Here is a 17,144-nt window from a genome sequence, read left to right as displayed (position 1 = left end):
CCCCAGAATCAGATGGACTTGCGTTCAACCGCCGGGCCTGGCGCTCGGAGCACTCAACCCCGTTCTTGGGATTTGCACGTTGTTTGGGCACCGTGAGACGGATTGGCCCACGCTCATCTCATCATTCCCAAACGCACTCCCAAACATGAGCGCGCAGGCGGGCGAGGACACAAGCATGGGGCGTTTGCTGCGGCCTGCCCAGGACTCACGGCTGGACAAGTGGGTTGACCCTCCCCTGGTTTTTATCCTGTGATACTCCAGCAGTCACAGGAAGAACACAGTCCACAGCAAACATGAATACAGTCCAGGAAAGTGGATATTTTTCCTGGACTTGTGCTCTGAAATCCCTCTCCAGTCAGTAGTCAGTTCTTCCAAATGGACCAAAAGGGGCAGCTAAAAAAATTAGAGACAGAGCTGGGTTTACCCAAGAGAAATGGCCACGTTGATCCTAGTTCAAAACAGACACACAACAGACTTAAAGTCAGCCATCCAGCTGGCCATCGGTAGGTGACAGTTGCTGCCCAGGCACAGAGCCTGCCAGAGTGACTTCGTGTCATTGAACTGTCCTTTACTACTGTGGCTTGGGCCTTCCCTACGGGGTTGTGGGTGGGCCTTCAGCTGGACCACAGGGTCCAGGGTGCCCTCGCGCAACAAGGTCTTGTTTGCCCCTGCGGCCGGCTCTTGGTCCATGTGAGGCCAGGGGCATGGATCCCCTTCTCACACTGTGCTTCCTGTCTTTCCCCACCACCACCGGGCCCCTTGTAGGAATCGATCCCCCCAGAAACATCACAATTATCAGTGTGACCAAGAACTCCGTGGCTGTCTCCTGGAGCCCCCCTGTTGCATCTTTGGATTACTACCGAGTGTCCTATCGGCCAACGCAAGGTAAGGAGGCCACTCAGTTTTCCCAAGATCAATGGGGTTTGGAGCTAGGAGGGGCTGTCGTGAAAGAGGCAACACGTCCCAGGGGACGTCACTCCTGCTTGCACATTTTCTCTCTGTGGCACGTCCCATCAGAACGAGCGCGGCTGGGTCGTAAAAGTCCTCGTTACCTTCGCCCATAAAGCAGGCCCCTCACCTGCAGGGGGAACTGGTCACACTCCCCTAGGCAGTGTCATGAGGCACAGAGAGCCCTGAAAGTATCTGCCAAGAGCCAGGGTCACAGGCCGGTTCCTGAAAGAGTGAAGTCTAGGACTAGGGCCCTGGATGAGGGGCGGGGCCGGGCACCTGAAGACCTCGCTGAACCAGGTGGAGACTCAGAGGGAACCGCAGTGATGGTGGCCCTGTTTCTGCCACTCAGGCCAAGTTATGGGTCAGAGGAAATTGGCCAGACCTGGCCTGCATCCTGCCAGTCCTTAGTAGTGCACATGGCCTTGGTGGAGGACACAGTCCCCACTGGGCGCCTTGCCTCACACCCATCCTTGCATCATGACCCGGTGCTCCCAAGAGCTCCTCTGCACACTGTAGCGTGAGCTATGCCAATGCGATTCCCCCGAACGCTAACTGTGGCTTCTGTTCCTCCTCAGTGGGGCGGCTGGACAGCTCCGTGGTGCCTAACACTGTGACAGAATTCACCGTCACCAAGCTGCAGACAGCAACTGAATACGAAATTGGTCTTAACAGCGTGCGGGGCAGGGAGGAGAGTGAGCGTGTCTGCATTCACGTGTACACAGGTAGGCTCATCTGCACTCCCGTGCACACAGGTAGGCTTGTCTACACTTCCATGAACACAGGGAAGAATGTCTACACTCCCGTGTACACAGTAGGCTCATCTGCACTCTCGTGCACACAGTAGGCTCATCTGCACTCCCGTGCACACAGGTAGGCTCGTCTGCACTCCCATGCACACAGGGAAGAATGTCTATACTCCCGTGTACACAGTAGGCTCATCTGCACTCCCGTGCACACAGGTAGGCTCGTCTGCACTCCCATGCACACAGGGAAGAATGTCTATACTCCCGTGTACACAGTAGGCTCATCTGCACTCCCGTGCACACAGGTAGGCTCGTCTGCACTCCCATGCCCACAGGGAAGAATGTCTATACTCCCGTGTACACAGTAGGCTCATCTGCACTCCCATGCACACAGGTAGGCTCGTCTGCACTCCCGTGCACACAGGTAAGAATGTCTATACTCCCGTGTACACAGTAGGCTCATCTGCACTCCCATGCACACAGGTAGGCTCATCTGCACTCCCGTGCACACAGGTAGGCTCGTCTGCACTCCCGTGTACACAGTAGGCTCATCTGCACTCCCATGCACACAGGTAGGCTCGTCTGCACTCCCGTGCACACAGGTAGGCTCGTCTGCACTCCCGTGTACACAGTAGGCTCATCTGCACTCCCGTGCACACAGGTAGGCTTGTCTGCACTCCCATGCACACAGGTAGGCTTGTCTGCACTCCCATGCACACAGGTAGGCTCGTCTGCACTCCCATGAACACAGGGAAGAATGTCTATACTCCCGTGTACACAGTAGGCTCATCTGCACTCCCGTGCACACAGGTAGGCTCGTCTGCACTCCCATGCACACAGGGAAGAATGTCTATACTCCCGGGTACACAGTAGGCTCATCTGCACTCCCGTGCACACAGGTAGGCTCGTCTGCACTCCCATGCACACAGGGAAGAATGTCTATACTCCCGTGTACACAGTAGGCTCATCTGCACTCCCGTGCACACAGGTAGGCTCGTCTGCACTCCCGTGCACACAGGTAGGCTCGTCTGCACTCCCGTGTACACAGTAGGCTCATCTGCACTCCCGTGCACACAGGTAGGCTTGTCTGCACTCCCGTGCACACAGGTAGGCTTGTCTGCACTCCCATGCACACAGTAGGCTCGTCTGCACTCCCATGAACACAGGGAAGAATGTCTATACTCCCGTGCACACAGGTAGGCTCGTCTGCACTCCTGTGCACACAGGTAGGCTCGTCTACACTCCCGTGTACACAGGTAGGCTCGTCTGCACTCCTGTGCACACAGGTAGGCTTGTCTGCACTCCCATGAACACAGGGAAGAATGTCTACACTCCCATGCACACAGGTAGGCTCATCTGCACTCCCGTGCACACAGGTAGGCGTGTCTCCCTGGCATGGCCAATTCAGAGCCCTGACTGAGGACCTGCTACAGACAAAAGAGGCACAGAGTGAGGGTGTTCCAGCTGACCCAGAGGGCCGCTGGCGCCGTTCCTGGGCACCGCTCTGACGCACTGCATCATGCACAGCAGTTTGCAGCTCCTCTCTCCCTGGACAGTGCGCTCTCCACAGACCCTCCAGGAGCTGCTCTGGTCTAGGTCAGGGATTTTCATGGAACTTCAGTCTGAAATGTGACCTGTCAAAGACCTATGATGGAAGTGAATTCCAGAACAGATGTCCGAATCATCCCCTCTAATTTTTAAATGATTCAGAGAAGGAAGTTCCCCTCCAGGAAGGAAGGGGTTGTTATTGTAGCAACAACCCTTGTGATCATGCAGCCTCTCAATGAATGCGGCCACGACCACCAAGGAGCTGCGTTTGTTCTTGCTTTCTGCTCCAGGGATGGAGGAAGAAGGCACTGGCCTCCTCTGGGAAATGAGCCCCTTCCGGGCCTGAGGACAGGGCTCCACTGCCCCCCCCCCAGCCAGCCCACCATGCAGAGGTAGCACAGAGGTCAATAGCATCTTTAAGGTCACGGCCAAAGAAACATCCTTTCAGAAACTCAAAATTATTCCTCTAGAGACACCCACAGGCTATTCAAATGTTCCCTAGTCTCCTTCCAGGGCCATGGCTACAAAAAACCCCGCCGTGTTTTTGGTTCAGTCTTACCACTTCCATCACATACCTGTGGCCGTTGAAGTATCAACAAGTACTGACCCGGAAGTGATGCCCAGTGAGTCAACAGAAGCCCCCCTTACACTTCCTGAAAGTCTTAGAAATTCATGATAAAGAAATTAGGCATTTCTCACTGAGGATAATAAAATGGATTTGAAGAGTCTCCTACCCCCAAGATAAAAGAGAGCAGAAACGTGGCTCAAAAAATGCATGTCTTGGGATCCTGGTCAAAAACAGCAAGTACCTCTCTACGGTACATCAACCCAAACCACCCTCCTTCAAGTTCAGGTGGCGCTATTTTGGTGAACTTCCAATAACCAGATTGCTCCCCAAAACGTCTTATGTTGTTGCCATTTGTCATTGCTGTGTTACCGTGAGGTCTGTGATTGTACAGTTCTGGAAATCGGCACTCGTTTGGGTCTCATGCTTAAGCTCAAACACACCAAGCTGATCCAGTTCCATAAGACTTTTCGTCAGTAATTCTCCTAAAAGACTATGAGAATCTGAAAAATTTTTTGAAGGCAGAGATGATAGATACAATTCAGATGTTAAAATTATGAAGACATTTTCTTGCTGTGGCTCTGAAATAGGGACATAGGCAAGCAGCAAAACCTTCCATTACAGAACGGGGCCAGGCCTACGAGACCCCTCGGTCCGCAGAAGTCCATTACGTGGCATTGAGTTGAGGCTGGTACCCAAACCATTGTAATAACATCCATTGCTAAAATGAGTCCCAAGTTCATGAGAGGGAGGTGGTTAGAATAGGACTGTGGTCCTGTAACAAGCAGACAGTTCTCCCAACAGCATTCTTGGCCTTGAGCCTGGGAGAGTGCCCTTGCTTCTCTGTGTCATAGGAAGATACCAGGACTCGGTATGAGCTGAGCCTTGTGAGCAGGAAAGCAGGAATGCAGTAGCCGGGTGGGACGTTGGAGGCAGCCTGAGGCCCCATTCAGCCATTGCACAAGGACCTTCTAAGTTAGGGGCTGCGTGGAGCTGACTCCACACTCATAGGGGTCACAAGACCAACTGCTCACATCTGTGAAAGTACGAATAGCCTGAGGTGCATATTCTCCTGCTCACCAACGAATTAGAACAGTCTCTATATGCTATGCTCTTAGTTTTTCCATCTAGCTTGAAGTGCCTAAGACACACGACCATGCCTTGGAATTCCCCAGGGCACCTGATAGCACCTGAATTAATTAAAAGAAAGGTCTGGAAGAACTGCGTACTTGAGAGGAAGGAAGACTGGGAGGAGAGTAGGGGCCGCCGGAAGCAGGAGGGGAGGAAAGAAAGCAGTCTCCACCCACCCCCTTGTTTTGTACAGCACAGCGGCAGGCGTGTGTCATGGGTGAAACTCTGGGAGACGCCCAGGTGGAACTGCAGGGGACCAGCCTCTGCACTTCCGGCCTGCGGTCCCTCCTTCCTCTACCTGATATTCTCCTGTCCTGTCTCAGCCATGGACAACCCCAAGGACCTGATTGCTACCAACGTCACTCCAACGGAAGCTCTGCTTCGGTGGAGGGCCCCAGAGGATGATGTGGAGAGCTATGTCATTGTTCTCACACGCTTCGCAGGTGGGTGTCTGCAGGCGGGTCCCCCAGACAGGTGGGTGTGGTGGGGATGGGACTGAATGTAGTATGAAAGAAAAAAAAACCCAAAAACCCCAAAACATTTGGTCAACCTGATGGACAAATTAGGGATTTTCCTGTCCTCCACACGTCCCCAAACTCTATCAGCTATGGGGATTGAGAAAGATGGATCTGAAAGATGCAAGGAGGGCACGTACCCAAGGGCAAATACAAAATCAGAGAAAATGCACTCGGAAGACAAACTCAGAATTGAGCTGAGACTTGCCCCAAAATGCTGTGAGCAAGAAAGCAGACTCTGCATTCTAGCTGGCGTGGCTCAGTTGGTTGGAGCATCGTCCCATACACCAAAAGGTTGCGGGTTTGATCCCTAGTCTGAGCATGTATGGAAGGCAATTGATCAATATTCTCTCTCTCTCAAGTCAATAAAAACATATCCTTGGGTGAGGAATAAAAAAAGAAAGTAGGCTTTTCCAGGTATTTACAGAGCAAGAACAACACTAAAGTTATGGGACCATGTTCGGAACAGATAATATGCAACAGGTGACAAAGGGCCGAGAACTAATCAGCTCTTCTGTTGCTTTTAGTCCTCCCTACCCGTACCCGGCCCAAAAGTTGAGCCGCATGAACCCGAGTCTCGAAGTCTTCTTCACCACGCGGTTCGCCACATGCTATTGAAACTGAATGGTGAAGCTCGAGGGAGGATAGTGTTGAGGAGTCCAAGCCGCTAGGCCTGCTGAAACTATTCCCCTGCCCAAATGACATATGTGCCCCCAGAACTGCTGTGGGTCACCTTAGGAATCCAGAGAACACAGTCATCAGGAGACAGAAGGCAGGGCAGATGTCTTAATTTTCATAATTAAGAGAAAGCCCTGCCCCCCCAAAGAAAAACCCAGAGACAACCATATGATGATTGCCAGGGGGAAATGGGGTGGGGGGGACATAGAAGACAGAAAAGGGGGGGTAAATGGTGACAGAAGGAGACTTGACTTCGGGTGGTGAATGCATGATGCAATGTACAGATGATATAGAATTGTATGCCCAAAACCTGTATAATTTTATAAATCAATGTCACCCCAATAAATTCAATAAAAATAAATAATAATTAGATAAGATAAAGCTTTTTAAAAATTAAGAGAAAGCTCATTCTGTGAGCTGCGAAGAGGTAGACTGATTGTCAAAACCTGGGAAAGTAAAAAAAAACAGACTATTAAATAAGTGGGAAAAAGAACTACCGATGACTCTGTACCAGCACAGGCTCCCTAAGAATAAGTTCCCCCCAAACAACTGTATTTTACCATGTGTAATGCACACTTTTTGCCCAGATTGTAAGCACGCACATCCTACATGGGTCTACCGATTGCATGCCATGGGTATAATAATGGGTGTCATAATCCCATGTATAATGCACACAAAACCATGGGTGCACCCTACACATCAAAGCGCATGATACATAGCAAAGTACAGGTTCTTTACTTCCTTGTTGTTGTTGTTGCTGTTGTTTCTGGCAAGTCTTCCAACACGTTCAGCAAGGCGTTAGAAAAATCCACTTATTGCTTAGATGCAAAACCACACGGTGGGTCATGTTTGGAGCTACACAGAACTGTAGGTGATTGGACGCCCCTCCTCAGAGAACAAATACCATTCCCGAGGCCACATCCTAACCCCTCCATACACATGCACAACCCATACCCAGTCCTCCCACTCCTCCTGGCCTTACCCCTCACTGTCCCTTCTCAAGCCACCACGCATTTGCATGGGCTGCTTTCTCTCCACCAGGAAATTCTCTCCCCACTTGTCTGCCTCGTAAACCCACCCTTCAGGTCTCAGCTTCCACACCCCCTCCTCTGTCAAAGCTTTTGCTATTTCCTGGAGGCAGTCAGATGCACCTGCTCACAGGCACACAAGCACCCGGCTCCATCACCGCAATTCTCATTCATTCAATGACTCCTTCTGATGCCGTGCCACCTACCCCACCAGGCTAACAGGATTCAGAGACAAAGTGCATGAGCCGCAGAGCTCACACCTAGTGATGATGCAGACAGGGGCTCTCCGCGTGGGCAGTGTTGTGATACAAGCCAGCGTGAAACACCTTGGGCCACATTCATGGGACTGCAGTGTATCTTAGAGAAAAGAGAGAGAACAGGAGGAAAAAGGAGAGTTCCAAGGCAAAGAGCAGCCCGTGTGCATTTGCAGAGATGGGAGGGGCTGCAGCTGCCACGGTTGGTGTGGCTGCAGCATAGACTGGGGGCAGGATGTTGCGTTACGTGTGCTCTTCCAAAGGACTGGTTTGGATTTGAACTTATTGGCATGACGTTCTCTGCCTCATGGGAAATGGGACACCTCGGGTCTTACCTGCCTAGTTTGAAGAAGCACTGCGTTAAATGCTGAACAACTCGGGAGAATTCTGAATGCACAGGGCAGGGCTTGGCTCTGGGCTAATGAACAGTTTTATCAACAGCTTGAATGAGTGCAGAGCAGACATGCTTACCAAATTCACGTATAAAATCAAACTGTGGTCAGCAGACCCCACACTCAAGTGTATTTTCATGAACCGAAACAGCGGTCCAAATCTCAAGCATCAAGGCCAAAACCGATAGGAGTAAACACACAAAACCCACTACACAAGGTTGGTTTGGAGGTAGTTATAAATAAGGTCTTTGATTGGTGGTAATCTTTGCTTGTGACATCACATGACTTCGGAGTGGATTAACATAACTGGCACAAATAAAAGCAAATGTTGATGCTGTTTGTTTCACTGGTCAGTACCTCTCAACTATTGCTCTCCATTCTCTTCTGAGTTGTGGGTTTCAGCAGGGACACTGATGAACTGCTGCTGGTCCGGGGAAAGGAGGCCAGGACTGTGACCCTTTTAGAACCATCTCATAGACATTCTGAGGGCTGGAGACTTAATTTTCTCAGTCCAGAGAAAAGAGAACTCGATTGAGGGGAGGAGGGGAGGAGGGCTCATGTGGACGAAGGATTTGGCTTATTCTTTATAACTCCAGATGCCTGAGTAGAAGTTACAAAAAAAGACAAATCGGCTTCCAAATAGGGAATATTTTTCTTAATGAAGTTGCAAAACAACATCTGCATCTTCAATATGCATAAGCAAGAGGGGATCCTTGTAGGGAATGAAAGGCTGAACTGAATAACTTCTAAATGATCCCCGCCCCCCAAACTCTCCCATATTGACTCCTGGTGAAATGCCTTGGGATCTGGGAAGTCTCTCTTTATTCAGTCCTCATTCGTGCTCATCTGATTCCAGTCGCTGGAGAGACCATCATGGTGGATGGGGACAGTGAGGAATTCCAGCTGACGGACCTGCTCCCCAGCACACACTATACCGTCAGCATACACGCCACCAGCAAGCCCCTCACCAGTGGGCACCTCGTTAAGAAGCACCTCACCAGCGGCACCGTCAGCACCAACTTCTCTACACGTGAGTACGCACGCACGTACTCAGCCCCAGCCCCGGCACCCCTAGAGGCCCTGGCAGACCCTGACAATGCTTGTTCCCCATGTGGTGGACTTGGTTACAGCCTCCGGGTTTGGGACAAGGCAGCCAGGAGCTGTTCTTACTTTAGTTGACCGCAGACCAAATGCCAGTGGAAGTCAGCGACAGCCCCAGCTCTCAGACACACGTGTTTTCTGCTCTTGTCCTGGGTCTGGGGACAGCAGCAGAGCAAGGCCGAGAGAGGCCAGCCCTGAAATGCCTCTGGCCCAGAGTCTCTGATGGACATTAAAGGGCTTGAAATGGGGAAGAGAGCTGCTGGATACGGCCACGGCCAGGAGAGCAGTAGACAAAGGTATAGCTGTGAGACTGTTGAAAGTTCAAGAGTGAACTCACAGACACACAGGTGTAGCAAGGTCAAGAATCCTGACAGAGGGTCAGATTGGAAGATGTCACCTTAGGCCCAGCGGCCCAGGTGAGGCGAGTGGGGAATCGCTGTCTGGATGCTTATGACTGGGATTATCTTGTGACTGGGAATGCCCTCCGTGCAAGGAGGGAGTGCAAGGAGGGAGTGCAAGGAATCAAACAGGGAGGAGCTGGAGGGGCAGACGCTCCGGCATTTCCTCCTCTTTGCAGTCCTGGACCCTCCTGCAAACCTGACAGCCAGCGAAGTCACCTTACAAAGCGCCCTGATCTCCTGGCAGCCTCCCAGAGGGGAGATTGAGAACTACGTCTTGACCTACAAATCCACCGACGGAAGCCGCAAGGTGAGTTTTCTGGGGAGGGGGAAGACATTTCTACCAAGCAATCCACAGGGAGCTGGCTAGGTCTTCTACGATGAATACACAGCGCGCTGCTCAGGAATAAGCCCCAGTCTGCAACTCAGAGCCTGGGGTGCCAGCCCCGGCTCTGTGCAAAGGCAAACCGCCAGCCCTCTCCAAGCCTTCGCTTCTTCTCTAGACAGTGGGGGTGTCTGCTACCCCTGCATCCTTACTCAGTGGTGGGTGCTCCCACCATGATGGTGCAGAGAACACTGGAAACTCCCAGGCTTCTGTTGGTACATGGTACTGGACGGGTTTTTTGCTGGCAGGGCCAAGCAAGCGTGAGCCGAATGCCAAGTTTATGCCCCTTGATAAGCATTAGAAAGGCTACATGTCCATAGCCTGCTGCAAAGAGATGATGAATCTCTGTTTTATAGCATCAGCTGAAACAGCCCGTCTAGAGCGTGGGTGTCAAACGTGGGTTAGCAGTGGAACACAGTTTCTAAGGGGAATCACACCAAGAAGCTGAGGGTGCAGCGTAGTTTCGGGGCCCGGCCAGTCTGCTGCTGTGCAGCAGGGAGACTGAGGGCCCTAAGGAGGCCCAGTGTGACCTGAGAAGCACCGGGTCCGATAGTCCAGGTGCCCACCTCCCCCCAGTGTGCCCCTGGCCAATAGGAGCCATCCTCTCTGCTTATTGGCTCAGTTTTCTCTTCATTGTGGATGGAGAGGATGGCAGTGGCCACTGCACTACTGACCTCTCTGGCCATGGGATGGGACTCCCCCTCACCATGCCCCTCATTGCAGGCTGGTCCTGCCCCCCCATCTCCATCCCCATCACCTCCTCCCTCTGCAGGAGCTGATTGTGGACGCGGAGGACACGTGGATCCGACTAGAGGGCCTCTCTGAGAGCACCAACTACACCGTCCTCCTGCAGGCGGCCCAGGACGCCCAGCAGAGCAGCGTCACCTCCACCACCTTCACCACAGGTGAGAGACTCGCCGCCACCTCCCGCTCTGCGCGACATCCGTCTCCTCGGTGGCCTCTGCTGAGATGTGACCAGGGAGGCGGCCATCAAAGAAACTCAATTGCCTCTTTTCTGCGAAGGGAAGGAGTCATTTCCTGCACTCCTGCCTCGGCCCCTCCTGACCCCTGCTTACTACCCACACACCAGCCCCAGGCCCAGCTAAATGCACCAAGTGGGGACCTTGGGCTCCTGTTCAGATTTCCAGCAGGAGTTTTTCCAGCAGATTTTGCCCTTCTCCCTCCCTTCTGCCACCTGTGATGAGAGATTCACCTCCTGAAGAGCAGCTGAGAACCCTCCCCGTTAGCCCTGTGTCTGTCCTCCACTCACAGAGCACTTTCCACTCTTCGGGTCTCAACACGGTCCAACAACGACAGGGGAGCAGGGCCCTTTCGCCCCATTCCCACCTGTGAGGGAACAGGAGCATGGAAATCAAGGGGCTGTCATGGCTAGTGAGTAGCCGATTCCGAGCTTGAACGAAGGTCGTCTCCTTCTAAATCCAGCTGGCTCTCCTGCCTCCCTCCCCCAAGTGTCCTTAAGGGCTAAAAGAGTCCCAGTGTGTGTGGCAGGAAATGAACTAGTGTCCAACCTTTGAGGACTATGTGACAGGCACTGTTCCATTCGCATCAAGCGTGTGATCCGATGTTATCCTCACAACAGCCCCTGAGGCTGTTCTGTCATCCCTACAGACAGATGAGGAAACTGGGCCACAGAGAGGTGAGGCGGGTCCCCCGGAGGCGCACAGCTCTTAGGAGAGCTGGGGGTCGACCAGCTGCTCCGGCTCTGGGGTCGGTGCTGCTAGCATTCCATTCCGCCACTCCCCGCGGGGCCCTGTCTACTGTGGGTAACGTGGGGCTGCCCAGTCCAGACCTGAATTCTCCCCCTGTCCTCCCGTTCTGGGCTGTGGCTGTGCCCCTGTGTGCGGCAACTGTGAGCCTGTCCCTTATCTCTAGACGCACGTCTGCCTGACACCTCAGGGTACCCTCTGTGATGGCAAAGGGGGGGCGATGGGTTCGGAGGCCAATTTCAGCCCCGTAACCAGCGCCATTCTGACTTCACTGAACCTGGGCTCCCCACTCAGCAGCATCCTATTCGGGGGATGGGCCCATCTCAACTGGCCCCTCTAAGTACTTCTAATGCCTTGTTCTATGGGAAAAGGAGCTGACATGTAGGTCCCTAAATGGCCTTCATCCATCGGCAAACCCTCATCTTGTCCTGGGTGGGCCAAGAGGAGACTCATGTCAAACAGATACCTACTGAATGGGCTGGAAGAGCGTTGAGGTGTTAAAAAGAAGGGAGAAAAGAGGAAAGGAAAGTCGGTCTTCCCCAAAGCCTCCTTTGATCAAGATGCCTTCCCTGGTTGCATTTCCGCCTTATAACATAAGCCCATTTCATTCCTACAATCTCTGCTAATAGCTTCCTGTCCTCTGGTCTCTGCTGTTTGCACAAGACTCTGAGGAGAATTTAATAGAGGTAGTATGGAAGAGAAAAAATATGGATACATTATTTATAGTTTACTGTCGCCTGAAATTTCATCCAAGGTCTACTTGTCTTTTGGAGACATGAATATAAATGAGGAAACAGACGCTCCCCGCAGAGCGGCAGGGACTTGGCGAGGTGGTCCTCGGAGAGGCAGACTTCATTGTCTCTTTTAATACTCCAAGAAGCAAACAAGGCGCTTGCTGCCTCTTGTCCTCAGAGACGGGAACACTATAAAACAGGTCGTCTTGACCTTGAGGTTAAGCGAAGACAATCATTCGCAGGGGTTCCCAGCGACGCGTAATTTTCTTTATTGCCTTTGCTCTGGTCCCTGCACTCCCACAGCCAGGCTGCGCCGCTCCCCTGTCCCCCCCCCCCCCGGGGCTTTCTCAGGGTTGGGGGGGTGGTAATGCCAGGAGTCTGCTCTACCACAAGCTTCGGTTTTGGGGGTTGTGAAAACTGATGAGACTTGGCCAACCCTGGGTTCCGGGACAACAGACAATGGGCCGTGCAAACCCGGGTAGCTATCAGTTAATAGTTATGGTACCAGTCAGGTTATCCGTTTCATCGTGGGTGACTTTTAGTCGGGGGTGATTTTCGAGGACTTGGTCCATGTCGTGGAATTTACTTAGAGTCATCTGCACTCTTCCGTGGGACAGAGATGTGTGGTCCCCCTGCCAGGACTGCACTGGATTTTGTCAACCAGCAATGCCATCCGCCTTATGTCACTACGGCAGCATGGGACCTGGCCCGTGTTCAGTTGTGCTGTCCCATTGTTTTCAGAAAAATCTAGCTTTGATCTCCCTTTTCGTTGTCCCAGAAGGGATCATAGAATTCACGTGGTCTCACACACGCAACAGACACTTCCTGAGCCTCTGCTGTGGGTTGGATCACTGAGCTAAGTGCTGGGCTGGGGTGAAGAACAAGGTCAGCCGGCGACTGCCCTCAGGAAGCTCACACTGGAGAGCTCGAGGCAGTGAGGAACAGACAGAAGGAGGGACGCGGTAATTTCAGGTGGTAACTCAACCACATTAACAGTAACGAAGTGGTGGGGCCAGAGTGATGGAACGGGATGGCTCCTCCCGGAGGAAAGTTTTCCTGGCTGGCACTTGCCACCTCCTTCCCCCAACCCCAGGCCCTGGCCTCAACGAGGGTGCAGAGGAAAGGCGTCTCTGAGCTGAGACACTCGAGCCAGGATGTACAGCATGAGAGAGAAGCAGACACAGAAGGGCATTCGGGCCCAGGGAAGCGTAGTGACTGATGCAGAGGGAGGAGTATGTTCGGCATGTTCAGAAGTTTCCGTAAGACAGGGAAGGGAGTACCAAGCTGAGCCAGAGCATGCAGGGCATGGAAGGTAGGACGTGGTGAGGATTTGGGGTTTTATTTTAATGAAAAGAAGCCATTTCAGCTTGAGCCATGGCTTTGGCGAAGCCACTGGAAGCTTGTGGGCGAGAGATGCAGGTCATGTTTATGTTCTAAAAAGGTCATTCTGGTTAAAACATGGAGAATGGGAGCAAGGAGAGCCAGCGTGGCAGAGAGAGGCCAGGTAGGTGGCATTACCATGGCCTAGCCCTCTCCTGGCCACACAGAAAGGCCAGGCTGGCAGCTGCCAGTCTGGGGGATCAACTAGCGGGCCGTGGAACAGGGTCTCCTGCCCTAAGGGAAGCCAAGGCCAGTGTGACAGCTTCCGTCAGACTGTGTCTGTGCTGTGAGGGTGCCTGCAGCTGACCTTCAAAGGGCAGCCCCGGGGGCTCAGTGGGCCAAAGGCAGGAGGTCTGCAAAGCCCGTGAACCTTCCTCGGCCACTCCGCTGACAACGATGACGTCCAAGCCGTCTATTACGCAGTTGATTCTCTGTCACCTCCTCAAAGTCTGTTGCCACCTCTCCTCTTGGATTCCCACGATTTCCATCTCCTAAATGAGTCATAACCCCCAGTACCACCCCCGCCTGATTCATTCCCCACACCACAGTGAGGACAGTCTTTCTAAAAACCGCAGCTCGAAGTCCACCCTTGGACTCTGCAGCCCGTTGCCTTCAGGATAGAGTTCAGCTCTTCAAGTGGCGCGGTCCCATCTCCATCTGCCCCCCAAGGCTCTCCCTCACCCACACAACCTGTCTCTCCCCGTCTCCTGGCCAACCTGCTGTTTCCCCAAATAGGCTGGGCTTTTCCATTGGCCTGAAATACCCTTCCCCACCGATGTGTGGCTCACTTCGGTGTCAGTTCCCAAAAGAAGAAGCCCTTTCCAATCAGCACCTGCCAATCCCTTTCCCATCCAGGCCTTCCCGCCCCCGCTCAGCTTATCCCGCAGCAGCCCCAGGCTCTGGGCTCGCTCGCTCCCATATTTTGACAGCTCCTTGTGTTTCTCTGTCTTCCAGAACACAGAGAATTTAGGATTATGTTGGTCTGTGCCTCCCACCAGACTGTAAACAACCTAAAAGAGTATATTCATTCCCACCTCTTTCTTAGCCCAGTATATAGAACCCACAGACGCTTCCTATGAGTTCGTTGAATGAATACATAAAAGAATAAATAGGTAAATGAATTAGAAGATGCTAAAAAAAAAAAAAAAGAAGATGCTGTCAAGGTCGCTACGGTGGTAGGTTTGACAGCCCACGTGGGCCGAACAGGTAACTTTGCCCTCCCCACAAACCTGCCGACCACAAACCCTCTTCTAGGGAAACATCCGAATTCTGGAGGTCAGACGCGGTCACTGGCGGGTCTGCGCAGCGGCACACCTGACTGTCCTGAGTCTGCTCCCAGGGAGAGATGCCTCCATCCCAGTTCCGGTCCTGACACTGAGGCCGGAAGGGTAGGCCGAGCACAGACTCTTCAAAGCCACTAGCTCGGGCCATTTTAAAGACTGTGCCCAGGAACACGGCAAGAGGCAGGGGACAGAAGACAGGAAAGGGGGACAGTGAGGGGGCAGGAAAGGTCTCTTCCCTCGTTCCCAGAGGCTGACAGCCCTCTGATTCCAGAGTCACGAGGCTCCCCTCACTCCACTCGGCTTTCAGCCTCAGATGCTGAGCAATTTCTGAACAACTCCTCCGGAAAGTGCCCCGGTCCTATTGATCTCACAATTACATCTAGAAACACTTTAACCAGGAGACAGTCAGTGTCCCAATCACTTGGCATTGCTTTCCTCTTAACTTGGTAATCAACACAGCCAGTGCTTAAGGGGGAAAAAAAAAAAAGGGTCTTAGTGGGCCAGGCCACAGCTATCTCACGGATGGGAAGAAAAGCTTCCAGTGTTGCTCTAGGCCCTGAAACCACTGCCTTGGGAAAAATCCACGGGGTGACCTGTGTTAGGGTTAAATGTGGGTTTCCGATGGTGCTAGGCGGCAGGGCATCCAGAGACCCAAGGGTGCCTGAATCCACCCTGACGTTCCCTTAAAAAAGTCTGAACCCACAGTATGTGTGCAGTGAACACAGCAGAACAGGACTTGGGGCGGTCTTTATTGTCAGCTAAGCCAAAGTCCAGCAGCCACCAAGGCATAAGAACCTCATGGTAAAAACAGGCACCCCAGTCCTCAGCTCAGAGCTAGAGAGGCTCTTGTTTCCTTTCTCCCAGACCGCCCCCAATCTAAATCTTGGGACCTGCCTACCCAAGACAAGCCTGTGGGAGAGAGAGGGAAGGGAGAGGGGAGAAGGAAAGGAGAGGAAAGGAGAGAGAGCCTCCGTCTATTTACCCACACAGTGCCGGGGGCTGGGCCGAGTGGGCCCCTCGGGGGCACGGTCTCGCTCACCAGTGCCACTCCTTGGCCTCTCTGAGAAGAGGGGACTGTACCAGAGGAAGAGTGGCGTTCAAGTCATGGTGGGCTCCAGGCTCGACTGAGGAGCCTGGGTGAGACCCTGAACCGGAGACCCACCCCCAACGTTCCCATTTGGCAGCTCCGCCACAGAACCAGGACTCTGAATTCGAATAAAGGCCCCAGTTTGGGCACAATGAACAAGCCTCTGATTCCTCTTATCGGGTGAAAAGGAATCAGAATTTGATTAAGGGGGGGGGGGGGACACCTTTGGCAGCCTTGCAGGCCAGAGGGGTTGGATTGGAGGGATTTCCTGACAAACGTGTCTTCTCCCAGCTCCCAGGAGGTAGAAAAACCCAGGCCGCTGCTCCTGATATTCTGCACAAACAAAATGCTCATTGGCTGGCTTTCCAGCAGGGCCACTGACTAAATTACAGTGAGGGGCATCTCCAAGCAACCAGGTGGGCTTGCAGTCTGACACAGGTGAGGCACGTGCACCCAGCAACCGGGCACCAGCCCCTCACACTTCAGCTGGGCACCTCTCCCAACTGGCCCAACGAGGGGCCCTTTCTCTCATGTGGTGCAGCCTAGGACCTTCCTCCCACCCAACCACAACACCCCCTGGACCGCACTTCACTCATAAGTTGATAGTGTTCTCATTTTCTGACTTTAAAAATAAAAGAAGGAATCCTTCTTTTGTATGACAGTCCTTCACACGTTTAAGAACTTGTCTTCTCCGGGGCAAGTCATCTCGGGTCATTGTATTTGTTTCTGGTCATCTACCTTTAAAGCGATGGATGCATTTGACCCTTTTAAGAGTATTTATAACCATTCAATAATCTACATGACTGATGTGAAGTAACCTGTATAAGATCATGGATTTACCTACTCTGTCTTGGTCTAGTTTCATACGTGTATTTGTGTGAGGTTGCCGTTTTAAGGTTTGAGAGAAGATGGCCAGGAACACATGCGTGGGGTGTTGGGAAGAAATCTGGGGTTCTGGCTCTTTAAGAACCTAAGTTGATTCAGGAGCAGGAGCCGTTGGTACATAAGGTAGGAGTAAGCTGAAGGCCAAGACCATTCAGTGCTGCATTTTGAAAATGAGAAATCCAGGCTGTGAGGGAAGGCTAGTTACTCCAGAGACGAGGTAAAGAATGATCTGGAAAAAGGAAAATAATCACGGTGTCCCCAAGCCACAAGGAGAGAAGAAGGAGCTCTCTGGCAGCTGTCCCAAAATATAATTGTGACCCCTAGGCACAGGTGGGACGGCGAGTGCTAATGAGCTCCAG

General features: G+C 52.6%; 1 protein-coding gene across 3 annotated transcripts in view; it reads left to right on the top strand.

Moving 5' to 3' along the window:
* Positions 1 to 17,144, top strand: part of TNR (tenascin R) — a 173,665-nt gene that overhangs the window by 139,923 nt on the left and 16,598 nt on the right. For all 3 annotated transcript variants that reach the window (XM_053663732.1, XM_053663733.1, XM_037145574.2), the window contains 6 exons: positions 766 to 885; positions 1,527 to 1,673; positions 5,262 to 5,381; positions 8,662 to 8,835; positions 9,484 to 9,614; positions 10,462 to 10,594. In XM_053663732.1, coding sequence (XP_053519707.1) covers positions 766 to 885; positions 1,527 to 1,673; positions 5,262 to 5,381; positions 8,662 to 8,835; positions 9,484 to 9,614; positions 10,462 to 10,594 — 825 coding nt within the window. The remainder of the gene's footprint in view (positions 1 to 765; positions 886 to 1,526; positions 1,674 to 5,261; positions 5,382 to 8,661; positions 8,836 to 9,483; positions 9,615 to 10,461; positions 10,595 to 17,144) is intronic.

The sequence above is a fragment of the Artibeus jamaicensis genome, unplaced genomic scaffold (genome assembly GCF_021234435.1).
Source record: "Artibeus jamaicensis isolate MK-2021 breed Jamaican fruit bat unplaced genomic scaffold, CSHL_Jam_final contig_327, whole genome shotgun sequence".
Classification (NCBI taxonomy): Eukaryota; Metazoa; Chordata; class Mammalia; order Chiroptera; family Phyllostomidae; genus Artibeus; species Artibeus jamaicensis.
Note: the sequence above shows the minus strand (reverse complement) of the source record. Positions and strands in the feature narration are given on the sequence as shown.